General features: G+C 45.2%; 1 protein-coding gene across 3 annotated transcripts; it reads left to right on the top strand.

The window, feature by feature from the left end:
• The first annotated feature begins 118 nt into the window (after nt 1-118).
• Nucleotides 119-19,106, top strand: LOC106750027 (protein yellow-like). Of its 3 annotated transcripts, XM_014630043.1 has the most exons (7): nt 119-8,760; nt 9,009-9,605; nt 15,888-16,250; nt 16,323-16,735; nt 17,491-17,668; nt 17,931-18,142; nt 18,391-19,106. In XM_014630043.1, exons 3-7 carry the CDS (start codon nt 15,989-15,991, stop codon nt 18,739-18,741), a joined length of 1,416 nt encoding a protein of 471 aa, XP_014485529.1. In that variant the 5' UTR covers nt 119-8,760; nt 9,009-9,605; nt 15,888-15,988; the 3' UTR covers nt 18,742-19,106. The 3 variants fall into 3 exon arrangements, with proteins under 3 accessions (XP_014485529.1, XP_014485528.1, XP_014485527.1); XM_014630042.1 differs by having other exon boundaries at nt 119-9,605; XM_014630041.1 differs by lacking the exons at nt 119-8,760; nt 9,009-9,605 and having other exon boundaries at nt 11,627-16,250.
• The last annotated feature ends 794 nt before the right edge of the window (nt 19,107-19,900 follow it).

Raw genomic sequence — 19,900 nt, 5'->3', positions numbered from 1 at the left:
TCAGTGCGCGCTGGAAACGGTCGGTTTCTTCATCCTCTTCTTCTTCTTCTCTTCTACTACTACTACTACTACTATTATTATTACTACTACTACTATTACTACTACTACTATTACTACTACTACTATTTCTTTTTCTTTCCTTCTGTTTTTTCTTCTTTATCATCATCTTTACTTATCACAAAAATGTTAAAAAAGCAAATACGCACGTTAATTGTCTATTCGGCGCGAGAGCGATGCGAGTCCCCATTTTGTGAGATCTGTTGAACACAAAGTCGTATCTAAGATGGATCTTACGAATTATGGATTATTTCGCTTTCACGACGAATTCCTCGATTACGGCAGTGGAGTAATATTGTGACGTAAAAAAAAAATGAATTGTATTTTCGACAACAACGAAATGCCATGTGCCACATCCCACGTTTTCCCTTTTAAAGAGAGAGAGAGAAAGAGAAAAACGAGAGAATGGGAGAGAGTGAGAGTGAGAGTGAAAGAAATCCCACTCCTATCACGCCAGTAGACCGTTTCCACGCGCTGTCCCTCAGCCTCTGCACCAGTCCTTTTGGAGGAGACGCGATCGCGGACAAGGTGGCGCTTCACGCTGCAGCTGGACTCGATTCGCGATCCTCTCGACTAAAGTAGGGTTCTCGAGTTAGTCGAAGGGTGATAAATTCATAGTTCGACCTCTTATATTTAAGATTACCTCGAGTATGATTTCTTAAGTTGCTGTATGGCTGTTTAATTGGCTTCTTGGCATCTTAAGATCACTGAAGACTACTTGAGACCGTCTTAAATATAAGATTAGATTGTGAGTATCGCTCTAAGAGAGCGAACAGTCCTTCTCGGGACTGTTCTGTTTTCGCAATGCTCGAAGCTTCTTAATTTTTCTTTCCCGCGATAACCAAACTAACTCTCGAGGTAAGAGGGCTCGCGGTGTCCGGAGTGATCGAATACGCATCTATGAATTAAATCGCGTTAAAAACGCCAACTTCAGAAACATTATTCCTCGGTTTTACACTAATCCAAGATGGTCTACGTAAGCTCCGATTTCATAGAGAAAATTGATCCTTGTGGATCACATCTTTGTCCGAGTGCGACCTTTTTCAAAAGGTTGGCTTTTTATCAGAATCCATTTCCAGCGTAGATATTCAACGATTTTGTGTCTGAATCGAGATGTTTGAGAATTGAAAACAGTTATGAATAATAGATTAAAATGATTATAGAAAGAGAGAACGTTGATCCTATTGCATATTAAATTGAAATCAAAGTTATTAATGAACAATTTCAAGATATATATATATTCTTCATTTTATTTTTTTAATCATTTTTATTTTGAGGTTTAGACCGATTATATATATGAGATGCGTTCTCGATCGCTCCGTGTAAGATAAAAATGTAGCGTAATTCTTTTGTCCCCGGGGCGGTAAGTTAAATCCCTGTGGTTCGTTCAGGGTGTTATTGACGACGGAGAATAGTCTCGGTACGATACACGTTTTGTCGAAGCAGAATCAAGAGAGCCGGAATCAAGAGAGCATAGATTGATTCGAAAAATTTGGCCACTCTCACGACACACACGTTTACAGTTTAGAACATTTGCTAGCCGCAGTGTGAAGATTCGCTCGCCTCAGGTTAGTCTGTCGCAAATTTTATTTTGTTAACACTCTACGGTCAAGTCGATGTACTCCAGCGACACGGCGAGGAAAACAGGCAATTTATAATAACAGCAACAATCGATTGGCAACAAACTAGGAAAATTACGAACGATCGATTTGTGTAGAATAAAAAAAAAAGACTTTCCCCGGAAGATGTTCTTGAGCGTTTCTTTACTTTTCACTTTGATATCTCGCCAACTAATTATTTGTAAATTTGCAAAATTCGAAACCGGCGAATTTTTACTTTTGCAAATCAACCGACTGGATTTTAACATTTATAACATTTATAGAGGTTGTTGGTGAGATTTCAACTTGGAAATGAAAGAAGAATACTCGAATTTGGAGATGTCCAATTTAAATTTATAAACATAAATATAAATATGTTATTATATCGCGATTAATTGAAAAAAATTCAATTTTCACGAATTTTTTTGTGCGATCTCAAAATGCACGATCACTCGAACGCCGGGTCGACAATGAGAGTAATCGGCTCGGCTCAAGAAAAAAAAGCCCCTTTTCCCTTGCAAGGAACATGTCGGCGACGCATGAGTGAGTGGTAAGTACGGAGGGTGCTCACGGAATCGAACACCAGCTCTCTACACTCGACTCACGCCGTTTTCTTCACTCTTCCTTTACCACGTCACCGGGTTGCCGCCGATCGTAGAGCGGATTCTCTTTATCGTTGCGATTGAATCTATATGAAGGTGTTTCATACTCGGCCCGTTCTTTATAGCCATGCTACATCGGTTTTCTGAGGATTTCAGCGAAAGTAGCACCTTCGGGTGCTGTGCACCCTCGAGTTAGCTCTACGATCGGAAACGCTCGACTTCTTCGTCCTCTCCACAGCAAACCGCGGACTTTCTTACCTTATCCCCTATTGTTCTATCTTCTAACTGGCATTCTTCCCCGTTCTCTTCTATCTTTCGTCCAACTTAACATTTTACCTTCTACGCTCTTCAGGGTGTCTATTGACTACGGTGATTACGGATTGTTCCTTTTACGTGTTTCCTAATTTCGATCGTCGAGCTCGCCCATTAGGAATTCTTCATAGAGGGACTCCGCTTCTAAAGAAAGAGAGTCTATCCCTAGGTGGAATCATTCTTGACGAGAGTTAGAACTAGAAGGGGTGAAGTTAGAACAATGAAGGGGTCAGAACGTCGATTCCGAATTAAATAGACGAATTAACGTAATCCACCGCTGCGTCATCGTCATCAAACGTTGCGAAGTACGGCGGAGCGTGGTGTCATTTTCTGTCGTATCCGCCTCAGTAGGCACCCTGCGCTAGTTATCTATTCTTTCGACTCGACTCTCAACCATCGCTGTCATCATCATTATCACTATTATTCACCACCATCACAGTCACCACCGTCACCACCCGGTACCAACACCTCCTCGACAAATAAAAGAAATACGAAACAGCATTGAAAGCGCGCCGTACAACACGTGTACGTACCTAATCTACGCATCGTTATTATAATCCTTTATTTTTCAGGGATTGTCCCTCCGAATTCGCTCATCGCGCGAATACCGCCTTCTCTCTTGCGGAACGTGTACAAACCGTCTACCGTGTATTTCGCGTGTCGCTTCGCGAGCCGGCAAGATGGATCATCGATGACCGCTTGAGAGCCCAAGAGAAAAATGATGAAAAATGATTTTTTTCTCAAGTGCCTGAATAGATACGCGCGTTCGGCAACGGCGGAAATGAAACTTTCTGAGATAGGAGTTGTGGAAAGATTGCTGTCTAGAGCTGTCGAGTTACGTAATATTAAAAAACCATGATATTACGTAAGTGGCTGTTAAGTGGTTATCCTTGATCAATCGCGTATTATCATAGAAGACGTCTCGTAATCGGAAATATTCCTTCTCTTTGGATAATTGTGTTATTCGGGCGAGATTGGCAAAGCTGCAAGAAGCTCACGAGACAAGAAAATTTCGAACGTCAAAAAACGTTGCCCCTCAGTTCCTCGCGAAAGAATAAGGGAGAAGCGCACATTCTCGCGGCTTGGTGGTTCGGCGGGACAATCTAACGGCAGAATTGGACATGTAGAAGTTCTGTTATTTATTGAGTGTCATATTATCGACTGTTCCGAATAAAGACGTTCTGTGGAAAGTTCGACAGTTTGGGCATAGTCTGCTGTTCTGGGATATGTGTCGCTGTTAGCGATCAAACACGCGACCTCGACGGATTACGCGCGGCTTACGTGTAGTGATAACGCGCGCCGCAACTCGCGTTACGCAATTATTTCACGATCACGCAAATATCCCAGAATTGCGGGCGACAGCCACATATTGTTTCAACCAATCACAGCTCTCACCGCTGTTGGACCTTATCGGTCCCTTGCCTCAAGGCAGGCGATTGTTTGGACCTACCGTCCTAGAGTCGAGACCACCGAGCTGATTCTCCCGGTTCTCTCAGAATCGATCGAAGGTGGAGAAAGAGCGATCGGGATGCGTGAACCTGCGCCACTTCGAGATTCCAAGCTCTCGATTACTTTTCGAATATCGAGCAGAGAGAAACGAATCCGGGAGTCTCGCGCGGTGCTCGGCTCCGCGGACGCGTGGCTGGACCGAGAAACAATATTAATCGTAATATCGGTTAATGAGTCGCAGGTAAATTAACCGATCGATCGTTCGGAACGTCGAAACGAGAGAGGTGGAGAGAGAGAGGGAGAGACCGAAGAGGAAGAGACAGAATGAATGAATGAAAGAGAGAGAGAGAGAGAGTGAATGAGAGAATGAAAGAGAGAGGAAGGATTGCAATTAGCGCATGTATCTTATCGGCGAATTTTAATCCTTTCAAGACGGATCTTTGGTCGCTTGGCTTTTGTAGAGAGAGAAAGAGAGACACGCATTATCCCCCGATTAACACTTTTCCTACGATTGGCGAATATGTGTCGCATAGAGGTCGTTTGAAATTATTTTCGTGGGTATCGGTAACTCGTCATGACCATTAACTATAGCTGTATGTGTTAATACGTTAATAATTTAGGCTATAGATAGTATCTCGAGTTGTTTCAAGTCGCCGGTACTTGAAAGTGCCATCGGTTGGCAGTTTGCCGCGCGAGAACATCGTTCACATATCCGTGTGGCAAAAATTATCGCTTCGAAATATCACGAGCGAGAGTTATTCCGATGAGATCGCATGTGCGTTTTTGCGAAGTAATAATCTTTGCTTATGACACAATGAACGACGTTCTTAAACGACAAACCGATCGCCGTTTTTAATCCGCGTTGATCAAGAAAGAAAAATAATTAATAGCCCTGGTAAATTTCTCTTGCTATTTTGTTTCTTCTCTACTACTTTTTTTTTCCTCCAGCCTTTTTTTCGCATTATTCCCCCGAAGTGTTGAAAGGGTTAACGATTGCTGCACGAGGATGATGCACAATTGCAGCGAACCGTGTCATTGGATTAATCGCGAACGTTTTCGGGATTGTGCCTGCGCTCGGCGTTTTCTCTCTTCCGTTTTTTCCATCTTTTTTTTTTTCTTTTCTTTCTAGCGACCAAAACCGACCAAAATTCGCGAAACAAGCGAACAATTCGTCGCGACTCTCGTTCGACAGTTCGATCGTTCGTAGAATGCTTAGCTGGCTCTCTCTCTATATATATATATATATGTATATATATGTATATATGTACAAGATGTCCCATTTCTGCCATATTATTTGTTAATGATGGATTCTTTGGTCAATTTGCAGTTGAATCTTCTTTACTGGCGAAAGTGTCGGGAACAGCGATAATTTTCGAATTATAAACGATTATAAAAGAAGAACTTCGTGTTAATTAAAATGCGAAAAGCAAATGGACGCTGGAAAATATATTCTTCAGTTAATTTAAAGTAAAGTTTGCTGCATAAGACTTTTGATTCGAGCTCAATCGCAACGACACGATGGTAAAAATTGAACAATTACAAAAAAAGAATGGAGAGTCCTCGACATTTTCGCCGGGGAAAAATTCATCGCCAAATTGTCAGCAAAAATTTTTTGTTGCAAAATAATATGGTGAAAGTGGTATATCTTGTACATATATGCCTACATACATATTTTATATATATATATATATGTGTATACCGGTGCGTTCTGTACTCGTTCGGTACTCGCGCTCACGCGCGGGGACCTTGCCTCTACTTTTAATATCCTTGTATTCCCCGTCCTTACTTTACGCTAATAATGTCTTTACACTTGGTGACAGCGGATGCACGATTCGCTCGTGGGAATCGCTTTTGCTCGAGGAACCGGTAACACGGTCCGCTCTTTGTCATCCTTAATACTATCGTTCCGCGGCATCGGTCCAACCGAGAATGAAGCGCTCCTTTGCGAATGACTCTTGGCTCCGAGACGTTCTTCTCGATGATCGTCGGTCGCAATTGATTCGCGTTCGAGAGCAAAAACCAATCAAGTAAAATTAATCATGAATCCTATTATTATTCTATTATTTTCTATTTTTATTCTTATATACACTTTTTATTATTAAATATTTTTATATACACTGTTTATTATTATATACACTGGTGTTTTCAAGCATTGTACGCTTACAGCAAGACGCAAATTTTTTTGATAAAATTTAAATTAAAAGCGTTAATATCGGTACAATAGCTTAAGTAACGGTTACGCAATGTTAGTGTAGCAATGTAGAAGAGAGTTAAGAGTTTGATTTGCTGCAATTCATTGTTACATGACAGATATATAAAATACGAAAATGCTTGAAAATGTGAAATCTTGTTTTGAGGATATATTTGGAGAAGAGTTAATAAATAAAAAGAATTTAAACAAACTAGTCATGAAATAGGATACATTAATACGTTGTATTCATTAATATGTATTCATTAATATTTCATGACACCCCTTTTGGTTTTGATAACAGTCGGAATTCTCCCCGATTGCTGTCAGACTTCGAGTAACATCATGACTAATGTTATGGTGCCATGAACAATCACTTCTTTCATCTACTTCAGAATTTCATAACTCAAGTTATTGAATACATTAACGCGAATACATTTTAGCAAACGTTTTGCGTTTTGCAATAGGCATGCACTTTAGAACACCAGTGCATTATTCTATCTCGACTTATGTGAATCCGTTATGAATGCGTCATATGCGTGCCTCGGTTTACACATCGTTTATTGCCATTACAAGATCTTCGTATAATTCGTATAATATCGCTTGATTATTCAGGACACGACTTTAATTCGCTCCCTCGATAAACCCGCCTCGGTTCTTTCACGCTTCGCGAGGCACGCGCGATTTTCCAGTGAGAAACCCAGCAAACGCGTTTCATCACGATAACGATGTTCAATTAGGCGTTTAATGGAACGGCATTTCGCGACAGCCGTGAATGCGGTAAGTCTCACTTAATGAACGCATAAACGATGTTTCGGAGCGCGTTCGATTTTCGGTCGACACATTTAACTCGTTGGAGGAAAAAAAAGCTCGCGCGGGAAAGCGGCGCGATCATGTTCGAGAGAACGAGGATCGCGCGAGGACGATCGAGTCGCAGGACGTCGCCTCTCGTTCTTGTTCGCCAAGGAGGTTCTGTTTCCGCGAGGACCGGCCGCGATTGTACTAGACGTAGCTTCTGTCCTTCTACATCCTTGTTGTTTTCAGCCGACTGCGTACGAGCAGAACGGAACAGTAATGTGATCGAAGACAGAAAGATAGAGAAAGAGAGAGAGAGTGAGAGAGAGAGAGAGAGAGAGAGAGAGTGAGAGAGTGAGAGAAAAGAAAGAGAAGGATAACGAAATAGCGAAGTGACACGAATGTGTGTACTCGTATACGGATTGATGAATAAAGAAACGTTTCGATCGAGAATATGCCGAGCGATCTTACGCGAACGAAGTCATGGCTGCGAAAATCCACCAGTCGATCGATCGATCGGCGGGAAGAGGCGCAAAAACGAACGTCCATCGGATGTGGAAAAAATCGGCGAGAATCAGACTGTGACTTCGTCCGCGACTACGCATGTCTCATTTTCTTTTCACCGCACCTGCGGAGCACCGATTCGAATTCGAGACGAGTCGTGCCGAGCCTCTAATTGTAAGGAAATGCAAAAGGTTTATTATACCCGTTATATTGTTATGTGCGAACCGCGTAATGCGCCGGCGGATGTATCGTTACACGGCCTCGCGATTTAACGAAATTCCGCCGAGTGCGAAGCGTAACTCTTGCGCGAAGCTCGGGGAAAGATCGAGCCGATAACCCGGCTGATAACTCTGTCCAGATAATCTCCGCGAAAGTGGCTCAGACCTGGGGGACTTTCTATGAAGCGCAGTTTCTCATCGCTTTCGTTTCATTTCCCTTCCTTTCTCGACGTAGAGAGAAGAAAAAAAAAAGAGGAATTTCTGCGAGGATTACGAGGATTAATGGGACGCGGCGCGCAGTGATTTCACTCATTGTGTGTGTGTCCGACCGTACCTAAGATCGTAATGAAAATCTTATTAGAGTTGCGTCACGCATTCTGCGTCAGCGACTCATCCGGATCGTGTGAAGCATGTCTTCGAGTGAAAAAGAAAAAGCAATGAGAGGAGAAATGCGAGTAAGGGACCACCACGACGATCGGACCGGGCGAGAAGAAGGTGCGAACAGCGGATTTCGCGGCTGCTCCTCCGCTTCCAGCCGTGATTGAGCGCAATTAGAAGCTAATGTCACATCGTGAGTCGGCGCCCTAGGAAGAGCGATCTCTCCGTCGCGAACACTCCCGCGAATGCCGATGGCATAGTTCGAGAGTCAAATGCCACGCTGAAGCAATAGCCGAGAGCCGGTAACTCGTATCGATTCGCCGGCGAAACGGGGACGTCGAATTTTCTTCTTTTGTTCCACGAAACAGCGCACAACAGTGCCTGCTGGGCGTACGATCGTGCACAAAGTACACCGAAGCTGCTTGTTAGAAGGCCATCCGGCGGTTCTGGGACACCTTGTACGCTCGTAACACCGCGGGAAGAGGTCAACGTTCGCGACAGCATAATCGCGTTATGTTACATCGACGCGGAACTCGCGAACGAGATGCGTAGAAACGAGAACGTCGCGGAGAGAGAGGAGCCGAGTTGAATTTTCAGTTCTTGGTCACGAAAAGGCTGAAAAGAGTAATTCAGTTGTAACAGCAGGTGCAAAAATATAGGTAAGATAGGTAAGAGTCGCGCTATAAGTAATCGTCTACGTCATCCTTTTAATTAAATTGTCGTTGTATTAATTTTCGCTCCATATGATCGTTCCTTGCGTTATTTCCAATATTAGCCAGCATTGTATCGTTTTAATGCTTTGTGAAAAGTACGAAAATAATCGGAAGTATGTAAGAATAATTTATATAAACATAGTCCCCCAAGATATCGCTGGGGCATGTCGGTATCAGAAGTTTCTGTTCGATAGAAGTAGAGCAACGCTGAGCACGGTTAGAAAAAGGAATGGGTAACTACTACAGGATCGAAATCACGGAGGAGTTTATTACGAGACGGAAATGTGAAAGATAAGTGACTTTTTAAACGAAATAATCTAACATTAAATTGTTGTATCTCGTTTGTATCAACGTAATCTTACTGCGAACAATATTTTTTAATTGCAGTAATTAATGTCGAAATTTAAACCTATATTCCTTTTTTTTTTGCACAATTATAATACCACACGTTGATATGGGCGAGGACGGTTGACCTTATTCGAAAAACGAAAGAAAGTTTTATAATTCGTTAACTTTGTCTCGTTTTTCGAATAAGATCAAAACCGTCCCTGCCTATATCGACATTTGCATTGTAATTGCGCAAGAGGATTTTTAAACTTGCGCATCCAGTAACGAGTATAATACTAACATTTGCAGTAAAACAGGACGACTCCAGGATCCCCTTAAGTCTGCGAGTGGAGAAAACGGCAATAACTTCCCATTTGCAGCATCAGAAGAGCACAATAGTGCTCTTTCGAAGAAGACACTGTAGAACTAACTAGACTTAATGCAGAACTAACATTTCGACTCAGGTAACCCGAAATTCGGCGTCGAGTTGCCGAGGACCTTGCATTCGAAAATTGACCGTGTGAACGCTTTAATTTCTCGCTTTCTCACTTCGTCGTTTCTCACTTCTTTGTTCAGTTTTTTTCTTTTTTTTTTTTTCATAAATTACATAATTGTCTTCTGCGGTTCATTCGAGTAATTCTCCATGCAATTTTGCCATCATCAACGTGCTCTATTGTAAAGCGATACCCATGACGACAATACCTGACGTAGCTCGAGCGATGGCACGCGCAATCGCGGCAATTATCGTAATTTTCCGTGCGTCGCAACGAGCCGGAGCTCGGAAACGTCAATTAATAGTCTGGCTTTTTTCCGCCGAGATATCGAGAGTCTCAATTGATATTATCGCCGATCGCGTGCCGGCGCGTGTTCGTCCGACTCGTTATCGGCCCGAATGTTTTGAGGATGTTTCAATCGCGCGTAATAAACACGCATTCCCGACGTTGACAAAAGGAGCTCTGCGTAACCCTTCGATTACGCAACGGTCCAAAGATTAGATCACCGAAGGTTAGTTCATTGAAGAACGGAGACGAATGGAAAAAAAAAAGAACGAAAAACAAGACGCTGCTCGCCAAAAGGAGAGCAAGGAGAAAAAAAGGAAGCGGCAAGGTCTCCTCGAGTTTCACGGATCGTGAACGGTCGAACCGATCGATCAACGGTGAACGACGAGCCGCTCGTCGGGCACCGCCGTATCGAGCAGGGTGCCCCGAGAAGGGGGCATCGATTTTCTAGGATCTCTAAGCCGCGAGGAAAGGCGAAGGCACGAAGACGACGACAGGCGCACGGCACTGGTGATCGCGAAAGTGAAAGCCAGGTGTAATGCACCGAGCACACGGCGAGCAGGGCTGTCCGATCGACCTCGAAAACGCGTAACACGCACACCCACACACACACAAACGTAGTAGCGAGAGCAGCGGCAGATATTGCGTGATGTTAGAAAGGCTAGAAAAATTTGCCGGGAGAGGCGACCCGGCTTCCTCGCGCGGGTAAATGCGCGACTCGCTCGTATCGAGACGCAAATAACACGCTAATCTCACGACACGCGAGTCGTCCGCGGCGTTCTCTTCATTGTGCCCGAGGTAATCGCGAATCCGCGAACCCGGGGCCCGCGATGGGAAGAAGAAGAAAAAGCCGAAGAGAGAAGAGGCGGCGGATTGTGCAATCGCCGGGCAGATTTTTTCTCATCCGCGCCCCTTTCTCCTTCCGGTCTGTTATTAACTCTGCTCGTCCGTTTATCGGGCGTTTCCTTGATGAAACGATAAATAACGGCGTGACCGCCGTTCCGGAAGGGAAAGATAGAAGAGATGTGTATGCAAAGTCGCGTTGGACACGACGGTCGGAATCGTGAAATCGTTAAACCGCGAACCTTTGTCTCGCGGCTCGTCTCGTTGTATCACCTTCCGATTTCCAGAGGGAACGGTCGTCCTCTCATTCTCCACGCACAAGGAAATGCCGTAGACAGGACGCCTTTTACCTATGTAGACGAATGAATCATCATCGTCGTCGTCGTCATCGTCATTATCATAATGACCCATCGATTCCATTGTCCCTTCGGCCGATCTCCTCGCGATCGTTCTCGCGAGGACGCTGTTCTCGTTGGATCGATGAAAAGTTCCCACACCGCCGCGATCGTTGAAGATATCCTAAACAGAGCCCGGAGGCGATCAGGCTGCTCGGAGAAGGCTCTTGTTGTTGTTGCTGGCCTCGTTCGTTAACTCGATTAATAGATCAGGCCGCTCTCGTTCTTCTCTCTCTCTCTCTCTCTCTCTCTCCTCCCTCAGCTCTCCTTTCCTCGGCTCTCCGCGCGCGATTGTCACGATGAATCGCGATGGTCGACCAGGTTTGCCGACCGGATCTCCAGCGGTACCGTACGGTACCCCAGGAAAAGCAAGCTACCTCCTCGATCCGCGGCACGCCGCCACGCCGACGCGAAATCCCAGTTTGTCGCGTTTAACCGGTGCGCGTGGTCCGACCTGTCGTGCCGCTCTCTCGCCAAGAGGAGAGATTCGAGCCCGTGTGGTGATATCACCAGGATCGCGCGTCACATCGCCTCCCGGCAAAGGGAAGAAGAAATTGCCGGTTAGATTCACCGTGTGGTTTTTCTCTTTCCTCTCGTTCTTTTCTTCCATTCGTTCCCGACAGAAGCAGGGTGAAACAGTTGAAGAGTCTCGAGCGAAAGAGTTCTGAATGTGCGCGGGGGACATTGCAAAAGCACGTGCGAAAAATCTCTCCGAAAAGTGCCCGAGGAGACGCTCGCAAAGGCGTGTCTGAAAATCGCTTGGCGAACGTCTCGCGATTTCTCGGATGGCGTTTCAAAAATGACTAATTAAAATACGCGGCTCTCGTTTACAATAATGATAATGCGCTCACGTGAATATCGCAGCATCATCGTCTCGCGCTGAATTTACATCTTAGAAAAGCGATATTATTACTCTTTTGTTCATGTACAAGAGGAAATATTAGATCGATAATTACTCCAATATTGCTTGGCAAATTTTTAACTTCGAGCCAAGTAATATTTACTTGAAGTAAAATATCCTCCAAGTAAATTATCCAGGTAAAATGTTTACTTGATTCAAGGAAAATATACTTAATCCGAGTGAAAACTTGCTAAGAAGTATTGGGATAATTATTTGCTTGAATCTTGCAGCCTTTTTTGGGTGTAAATTCTTCGTGCTGCCGACTTTTTGTTACATCACTCGACCATAATCTTCTCTCAATATTCCCAGTAAGCAAGAAGCATTAAATCAATCTTTTGGAACATTGATTTTATGTGGTTTTATAAGCCACATGATTTTAAGTGATTTTATGTGGTTTTTATAAACATTTTGACATAATATTTTATAAATGTTTTTAAACTGTTACTTGATAATGCAATATTTCTAAACATTAAAATCGTAGTGTAGAAATATCACTTTTAGAGTTTGGATCGAATATTGTTAACAATAACATTAAATATAATACTAAGAACGAAATATTTGAAAACATTACAATATTATAAAATGTCACTCTAATAACGTTGCGTTAATGATTTCCTGCTTACTGGGATCAGTTTTTCTTGATTACCGCCTCGGATATTTCCCACGATGCGAATTTGGATATTACCCGTTTTATCGTCTTCATTATATTTCTCGTATCGCGTAAATCCGATTAGCGTTTTTCGACAAATTAGCCGGCTAGCTCGACAGGTTTTGTCCATTTTCGCCAATCTCGTCGGCCTTCCGCTTCGTGGACAATCGTCGCTTTTCCGGACCGGCTCCGTTTCCGTCGAGAAACGCGACAAGTTTAATCTCGGGGCATTAACATTCGGTTGCACGCTTCGGAATGCAGGTTGCGGTGTCGTGCGTTATGCGTTATCGAAAATCGAGCGAAAGTGCTGGCGCGCGTACAATGCGACGTGACGCGCGATTCTACTATTCGCGGAGTTCTCTCCTAGGACAGGACGGAAAACCCCGTCGCGCTTCGTCGGGAATATATTTTATCCTACGCTAGAAGACGTCCATTAGCTCGTCATACTTTCTACCCGGCGATCAGAAATCGCGCAATTTCAGGGAAATCACAGGCGACGCGAGGCCTTTCCGCGCGACGTGTGCGATTTTTCGCGAGAGCGATGCTCGGAGCGCGCGTCGTCCGGCGAGGATCGAAGAAATCGCGTGCGCGCTGAAAAGGAGCATTAAAACGAGCGTGATTGCTAACTCGCTTTGGGAACGAAGTATCGCATACACCGTATGTATATATACGCGTATATATGTAAAACGTCGACAAGGGACACAAGTGACGTTTGACGTTGAGAAATATCCGGTCGGTCGGACAGCTGAGCAAACGAAGCACGCGGGAATGATTTCCATGTAAATTAAAATACCTCCCGCACATATAACGCGAGTGTGGTAACAAATACCGGTGTGAAATACCGTGTTCAGCTGGCGTGCGCGAGACCGTGAGCGGTCTTGCCCCGTTCTATCATTTAGCGCGGCTTGAACGCGGCTCGAAAGCGGTCGAAAAATCGATTGCTTTCTATTTTTAACGCCCGCCAGTCGGAAATTCAAGTCCAGCCCCCGTGGTCTGTAATCTTTGAAATGACGCTTGTCAAATATTTAGGGCGTAAAATAAAACCTCCACAAGGGAGAGAGAAAGAGGGAAAAGTAGCAGGCCGAACGAAGAAGCGGAGGAAGAACCACCGCGGGGATCCGCGTATTCGTTGCGGTCGCATGTTGCCCGCCGCGCGGATCCGCGTTGTTCAAGGTGTTAACCGTGTTACGAGCTATTAGCCGTTTGACGAGGATGGAAAATCTCGGCGAGAATCGAGCCGTCCCGCCGCAGCGAAATATCACTTTCCCTCGGCGCGGGAAGACGGTGCGTTTCCGAAAGGTCGCGCCGTCCTCGAATTTCTCGCGGGCAGTGTCGCAATGCATCTAGTTACATATTTATCTAATTTTAGCGTGTAGATACCTTTTTTGCGCATTCTTATCTGTAACTAGTTATATTTTTCACTTCAATAACTGTCCTTGCAACTGGTTCCGTTTTACCTTGCATCTAAACCGAATATTTTCGATAGACGTGCTATTTGGGTGACTCTGTGTACAATAGTCGCTTTCCAACAGGAGACAAAGTCGTTTGATCGTCGCTGGGTATCGTCTGAGATGTCATCTGTGACAATCTCTGACCAACGACTTTGTGTTTCTTAGTGCTGGAAAGCAACCGCAGTGCGTTAGTAAAAGATAGATGTATTCAATTTAGACCTTTCTCCTCAGATCGGGTTACATAATTTGAGAATAATAGCGCTCATTCCCGTTAGATCTTTAGCAGCTCATATGGCAATAATGGCACTATGGCCGGCATTAACTTTGTCCCTGGTATATATGATTCTTTTAATTTATAATAATAACGATTTTTTTTCTAATTTACAATAATAAACGCGCGCGTGTGAGCGAATCAAACGTCGTATGTCCCATAATTATTTCGTCAAGAGTAATTATTTTATTCCGACACCGATCGTAAAGGCTCGCGTGACGGATCGTGTTTAGAATTATCCAACGTTTATCGCGATTTCCGCGACGATCATCCTTCGTCGTTCGTCCATCCGAGAGATTGTGTAACATGCTGTGTAACGTTATTCAAAATGACGGTTCTATGCGACCGGTACACGCGCTATTTCGTCCGATGGTGGCCTTCGACGGCGAACACAACGGGAACGGATTCTCAGTTCCTCGAGCGCGAGCGACGCGTGCGGATTTAAGTTCGCACGCGTGTATGTGATTTCCTCCTTTCTCTTGCGCAATAAACACGACAGATCGACGGATTTTACGCGGGAACGCGAGTTTCCAAGGGATCTCGCTAAACTCCTATCGCTCAAGAAGGTAAACGATAATGGACGCTCAAGAGGATTCTTGGGCTTCTTCTCGTCCTGCTTTGCCGCAAATTTGTTCGCTACATTCATACCGTATTCTACTATATTCTATATATATAACTATATTCATTACTGGTTGCACAGAATTAAAAATCTCTTTGTACAATTACAATATATATGCCAATGTCGGCGAGGACCGTTGATTTTACTCGCAAAACGGAGAAAAGTCTTATAATTCGCTAACTTTATTTGGCTTTTCGAATAAAGTCAGCCGTATTAGCCGACGTTAACGTGTATATTGCAATCGTGCGGAAGAATGTTTAATTCTGTGCAACCAGTAACAAATATAATACTGACGGTGATTATACGGTAAAACAGGACGATCTTCAGGATCTGCTTAATTACGATTCGCGGAGGACAACGACGTCGTCGACGAGGTTTCGTCGACAGTCACGTTTGAAGGCGACCCTTTCGCAATGTACCTCGCGTCGTGGACGCTTCCCAATTTCTATAGCCGTCCTCGGAGTCGCGGGTACCGTTGTTTCCGCGAGCCGTTACGTCATTGAGATGGCAAAGAAGCCGAGACGAATGTGAAACGCATGCGGGACTCGCCGTCGGCATAACGAAGCGGACTTCTGTCGCGTAGACGTAGGGAAAAAAGCCGTATCAGCGTTTTGTCATCGCAGATCCTTCGCTTCTAAGCGATGAGTTCCTCTCGAGGGCGTCGGTAGAAAGGCCTCGCGACTTTGTGATTATCCACGTGTGCGCGCTAATTAGCGGCCGACGGAAAGCGCATTTCGCGAAGGCCGTCGATTCTCAAGGAAAAGCCGGCTGAAAAACTCGACGATCACGACACGCCTCTAAAAATCCTGTTTTCTTCCCATGTGTCCTTTACCGTCAGGCTGCCCGAATCATCCCGGGGGAGGCCCAGAAAGAGCCGCTGCCGGAGGTCTCGCCGACTTCCTACCCATCCAGCCCGTCCTGTTAATCGAAAAGACGAATATGCGCTGCCGGGCGTCGTCAGTCGTCCTGGCGCTCCTGATCGCCCTGCTGGATAGCGCGATCGGCGACCTGCACGTCGCCTTTCAATGGAAACAGATCGACTACGAGTGGCCGGGCAACGACACCAAGAGGCTCTTCCCGGACTACAAGCAGGAGGACAACCTGCCTCTTGGCTTGGAAGTGGCCGACGACCGAATCTTCATCACGGTGCCGAGGTGGAGGCAAGGAGTCGCCGCCAGTCTCAATTACATCCGTATCAACGGTGATTAATCAATGATTCTTCTTTATCGTTATTACCTCGATCTTCATGCTTCTCCTCTCGCTTCGTCGCCAGACACCCGCGAGTCGCCACCTCTGATCCCCTATCCGTCCTGGGAGGCGCATCAATACGGCGCCGCCGGCGTGCCGGAGATCGTCTCGACGTTCCGTGTGCGCGCCGACCGATGCAACCGGCTGTGGGTCCTGGACACCGGACTCGCCGACATCTTGGGTAACCCTGAGCAACAGGTTCCGCCAGCCTTGATCGTCTACGACCTCACCAACGATCGTATGCTGCGCAAACACGTGATACCGGCCGACCAGCGCACCGCCGACTCCTTGTTCGCGAACATCGCCGTCGAGGACTACTCCTGCGAGGACTCGTACGCATATTTGGGCGACCTTGGCGGCCCGGGGCTCGTGGTGTACTCTTGGAGCCTCCAGCAGTCTTGGCTGGTCAAGCATCACTCCTTCCATCCGGACCCGCAGGTCGGTTCGGGAACAGCAGCGATCGACCGATGACGCGAACCTATTGATAAATAATAATGATCGTTAGAGAATCGTCGCCTAATTGCGTATCATCGTCACAGTCAGGAACAGTGTACGTGTATTACGTGTGCACCGAGGAAAAGATACTTAAATTGATTTGTGGGACATTGGTTGCTCGCCGAAAAATAAGGCTTATCTCATAGAAATGATGTTCTCTGTGAAATAAACCTTGTATCCTATAAATAAATTTGTATGTACTTCTTCCTCGGCATGGATTGTTTTCCTTCTATCTCACTAAAGATTTTATTACGCAATTATGCATGATATCTCTGAATTCGTCGCTGCTTTAAACAGAATTTTATTTTTACAAACAACTTATACAGCAAAGTACCGACTATTTATACAAATAAGTTCTATTCAAGACAGCGGTAAATTTCAGGTATTACGCCAATCTGCGTAATTGAATCTTTGATGAGATAGAAGGAAAATACCCGACATGACTCACGTGATGTCTGGTTTAGGCGTGGCTCAGTTGCTTATTAACGCTTATACGAGCATTTTAAATAGCTTTCCTTTAAAAAAAATATCATTTAAACCGGATTTTGTAAAACCAAAGTGCAACGTTTGATGAAAAATATCCAAAAATCCTTCGGTGCATTCCACGTGCGGTTATTTTGGGACACTGTATATAATTGAATGTCTGTCTCTCTCTCTCTCTGACTCTCTCACTGTCAGTTTCTCTGGCTGTCTCGCAGGGTGGAGACTTTAAGGTGTCGGGGATAACGTTCCAGTGGAACGACGGTTTATTCGGGATGGCTCTCGCGCCCACCGGCGACGGATACAGCACCTTGTACTATCACCCGCTGTCCAGCGGCATGGAGTTCTCCGTGAGCACGCGGTTCCTGCGCGACCCGCAGCGCACCAGTACCGCGGGTACGTCGAAAAGGAACCGGGAGGATCGTTTAATCCTTCGGCTGCGTTTTGCAAAAAATTTTTTCACGATTAACCATCGTTCGATTTGGATGACGTTTTCTCGAGCGCCATTAAATCGATAACCGTAAGGCCCTTTATTTCCAATCTCGCAGTTGCGGCGAAGGAAGATTGCGAAATAGTGAAATTTATGCTCGAGCTTCCATATCCGGAGAATTAACATTTCATGATGCGTTAATGAATCTGTTGCGCGTGTCCGTCACAGAAACCTCCCACGAGTTCCAAACGCTGGGCTCGCGCGGGCCCAACGGCCAGAGCAGCGTCAGCTTCCTGGATCCGAAAAGCGGAATTCTCTTCTACGCACTTACGAACATGAACGCCATCGCCTGTTGGAGACCGCAGAGCAAGTTTACCGTGCAGCAGCAGGCTTACGTGTACGCGGACAACGTCACCATGGTTTTCCCCAATGATCTGAAGGTAGTTTGGCGCATCTCTCGAACGAGAAGCCTGATCATCGTCACTGCTCAGTCGTTCGTGAAAAATCATTAAGATTAATAATTCAGCGATTTCGCAATTCGTTGCTGCGCAGAGACTCTCTGCTTTTCATTTCTCATCGCGTCGATTATCGTTAATTATCGATTGAACGTTCACGAGTGAATTTTCACAATCCATCAGTCCCGGTGACGAATATGCAGCGCTATTTCCATGTGATTCCGTTTCGACAGATCGACCGGAAGGGAAACCTCTGGATCCTCTCGGACAGGCTGCCGATCTTCATGTACTCGCACTTGGACCTGCAGGACTACAATTTCAGGATTCTCACGGGCTCTGCCGAAGAACTCGCCATGGGCACGGTCTGTTCGTCGATGTCCCCGGTTTACCCTACGACCATGTATGATCACAGAGATCACTTGAATCACATGGATCACATGGATCATATGGATCACACGAATCACGTAGATCACGGGATGCCGCCCAGAGTCGGCGGGACATTCAATTCCGCCAGCTCCGTCGAGATCGGGCCGGTCTTGGTGACGACGACGTTACTGACGTGCCTGATCGAAATGCTCGTCTGAAGAGTTTACGTTAAAGTTATCGGTGTTCTCTAACGTCCCTAATTTGCCTCCGTCATTTGTGAGGAGAACGTCGAGTGAGATAATCGATAAACGATCGAATAATAATTCCTTCGGTATAGTGAAGTCGTTGCTCTCGCGCCGCCGAGAACAACTCGAATGGCTTCTCCACGTGTACAGTACAATTTCTTTTCGCTGATTATACGCGTCGTTCCCTCCTTATCGCGGCGTCTCGGGGTGACAAACGTTTCCTTCCTCCGCCGCGTATATATATATATATTATTATCACTTCTACCTACTCACGTTGGAACTGCCATTATATTTATGTATCAGATATATATATAATGTAATATATACTGTGAAAAACGAGAAAATATAGTGATTCCTCGATTTCCCCCCGTTGCCAAATTCCACGTAAGAAAAAAGCGATCTCGCATTCGGATAATTCCTGACGTCGAGATAATGACGTGCCGCAAAGATCTTGCATTGAAGAGATCTCCTAGATTAATCATAATTTATTATTTACCGTGAAAAATTTCGCCTCTCGCCCCTGTTCCTCATTCCGTTCTTTCATCGCAACCTCGATTCCACGCTGATCTCGGACAAGGAAGCGTCGATAAATCTCGTTGCTCAATGCAAAAACTGGCGCGTTACAATTGCTAGAGGCCACGAGTTCCGCACGTGCATCACGGAGAGGAGCGAAGAGGGAAAGAGAGCGCGGGTCCCCGCTCTGTGACGCCATTTGTGAACGTAATGAGGACTTCGTTTCAGACGAAGAGTGAAGCGATAGGGGGAAGGAAAAGATTTTACGCGAGTCATCATGCGTACGCGTATTTACGCATCTGGCCTGGCGCGTAAATAAATGTACGTCGACCTGCTGCGTCTGCACTATCTATCGAAGACGCCGCAGTTCTTTCAAATCAGCGAACAGCTGATGTACACATTGCGCCATACATGCCATTCCTTGGATCAAGAATTGCACAATTTTTAGCTTCACATATATATATATATATATATATATATGTATGCACAAGGTCGAAACGATTATAATTAGAGACACATTATAATCCAACTATTATAATTAAGGAAACTTGTGCGACTTTTGAGACATAGTAGATCACACGGTTACGTGCGATATCGCGTGGAAAATTGTAAAAAAAAA

Source organism: Dinoponera quadriceps, unplaced genomic scaffold, assembly GCF_001313825.1.
Source record: "Dinoponera quadriceps isolate SergipeBrazil2010 unplaced genomic scaffold, ASM131382v1 scaffold4444, whole genome shotgun sequence".
NCBI lineage: Eukaryota > Metazoa > Arthropoda > Insecta > Hymenoptera > Formicidae > Dinoponera > Dinoponera quadriceps.
The sequence above is the reverse complement of the archived record's forward strand: the minus strand, read 5'-3'. Positions and strand labels throughout refer to the sequence as shown.

What these genes read in the sequence shown, in the direction of transcription:
- LOC106750027 (XM_014630041.1), top strand. Translation starts at nt 15,869, where the DNA reads ATGTGTCCTTTACCGTCAGGCTGCCCGAATCATCCCGGGGGAGGCCCA. An exon ending in CCTTCCATCCGGACCCGCAG is followed by an intron (nt 16,736 to 17,490) that starts GTCGGTTCGGGA and finishes GCTGTCTCGCAG; the next exon opens with GGTGGAGACTTTAAGGTGTC. An exon ending in GCAGCGCACCAGTACCGCGG is followed by an intron (nt 17,669 to 17,930) that starts GTACGTCGAAAA and finishes TGTCCGTCACAG; the next exon opens with AAACCTCCCACGAGTTCCAA.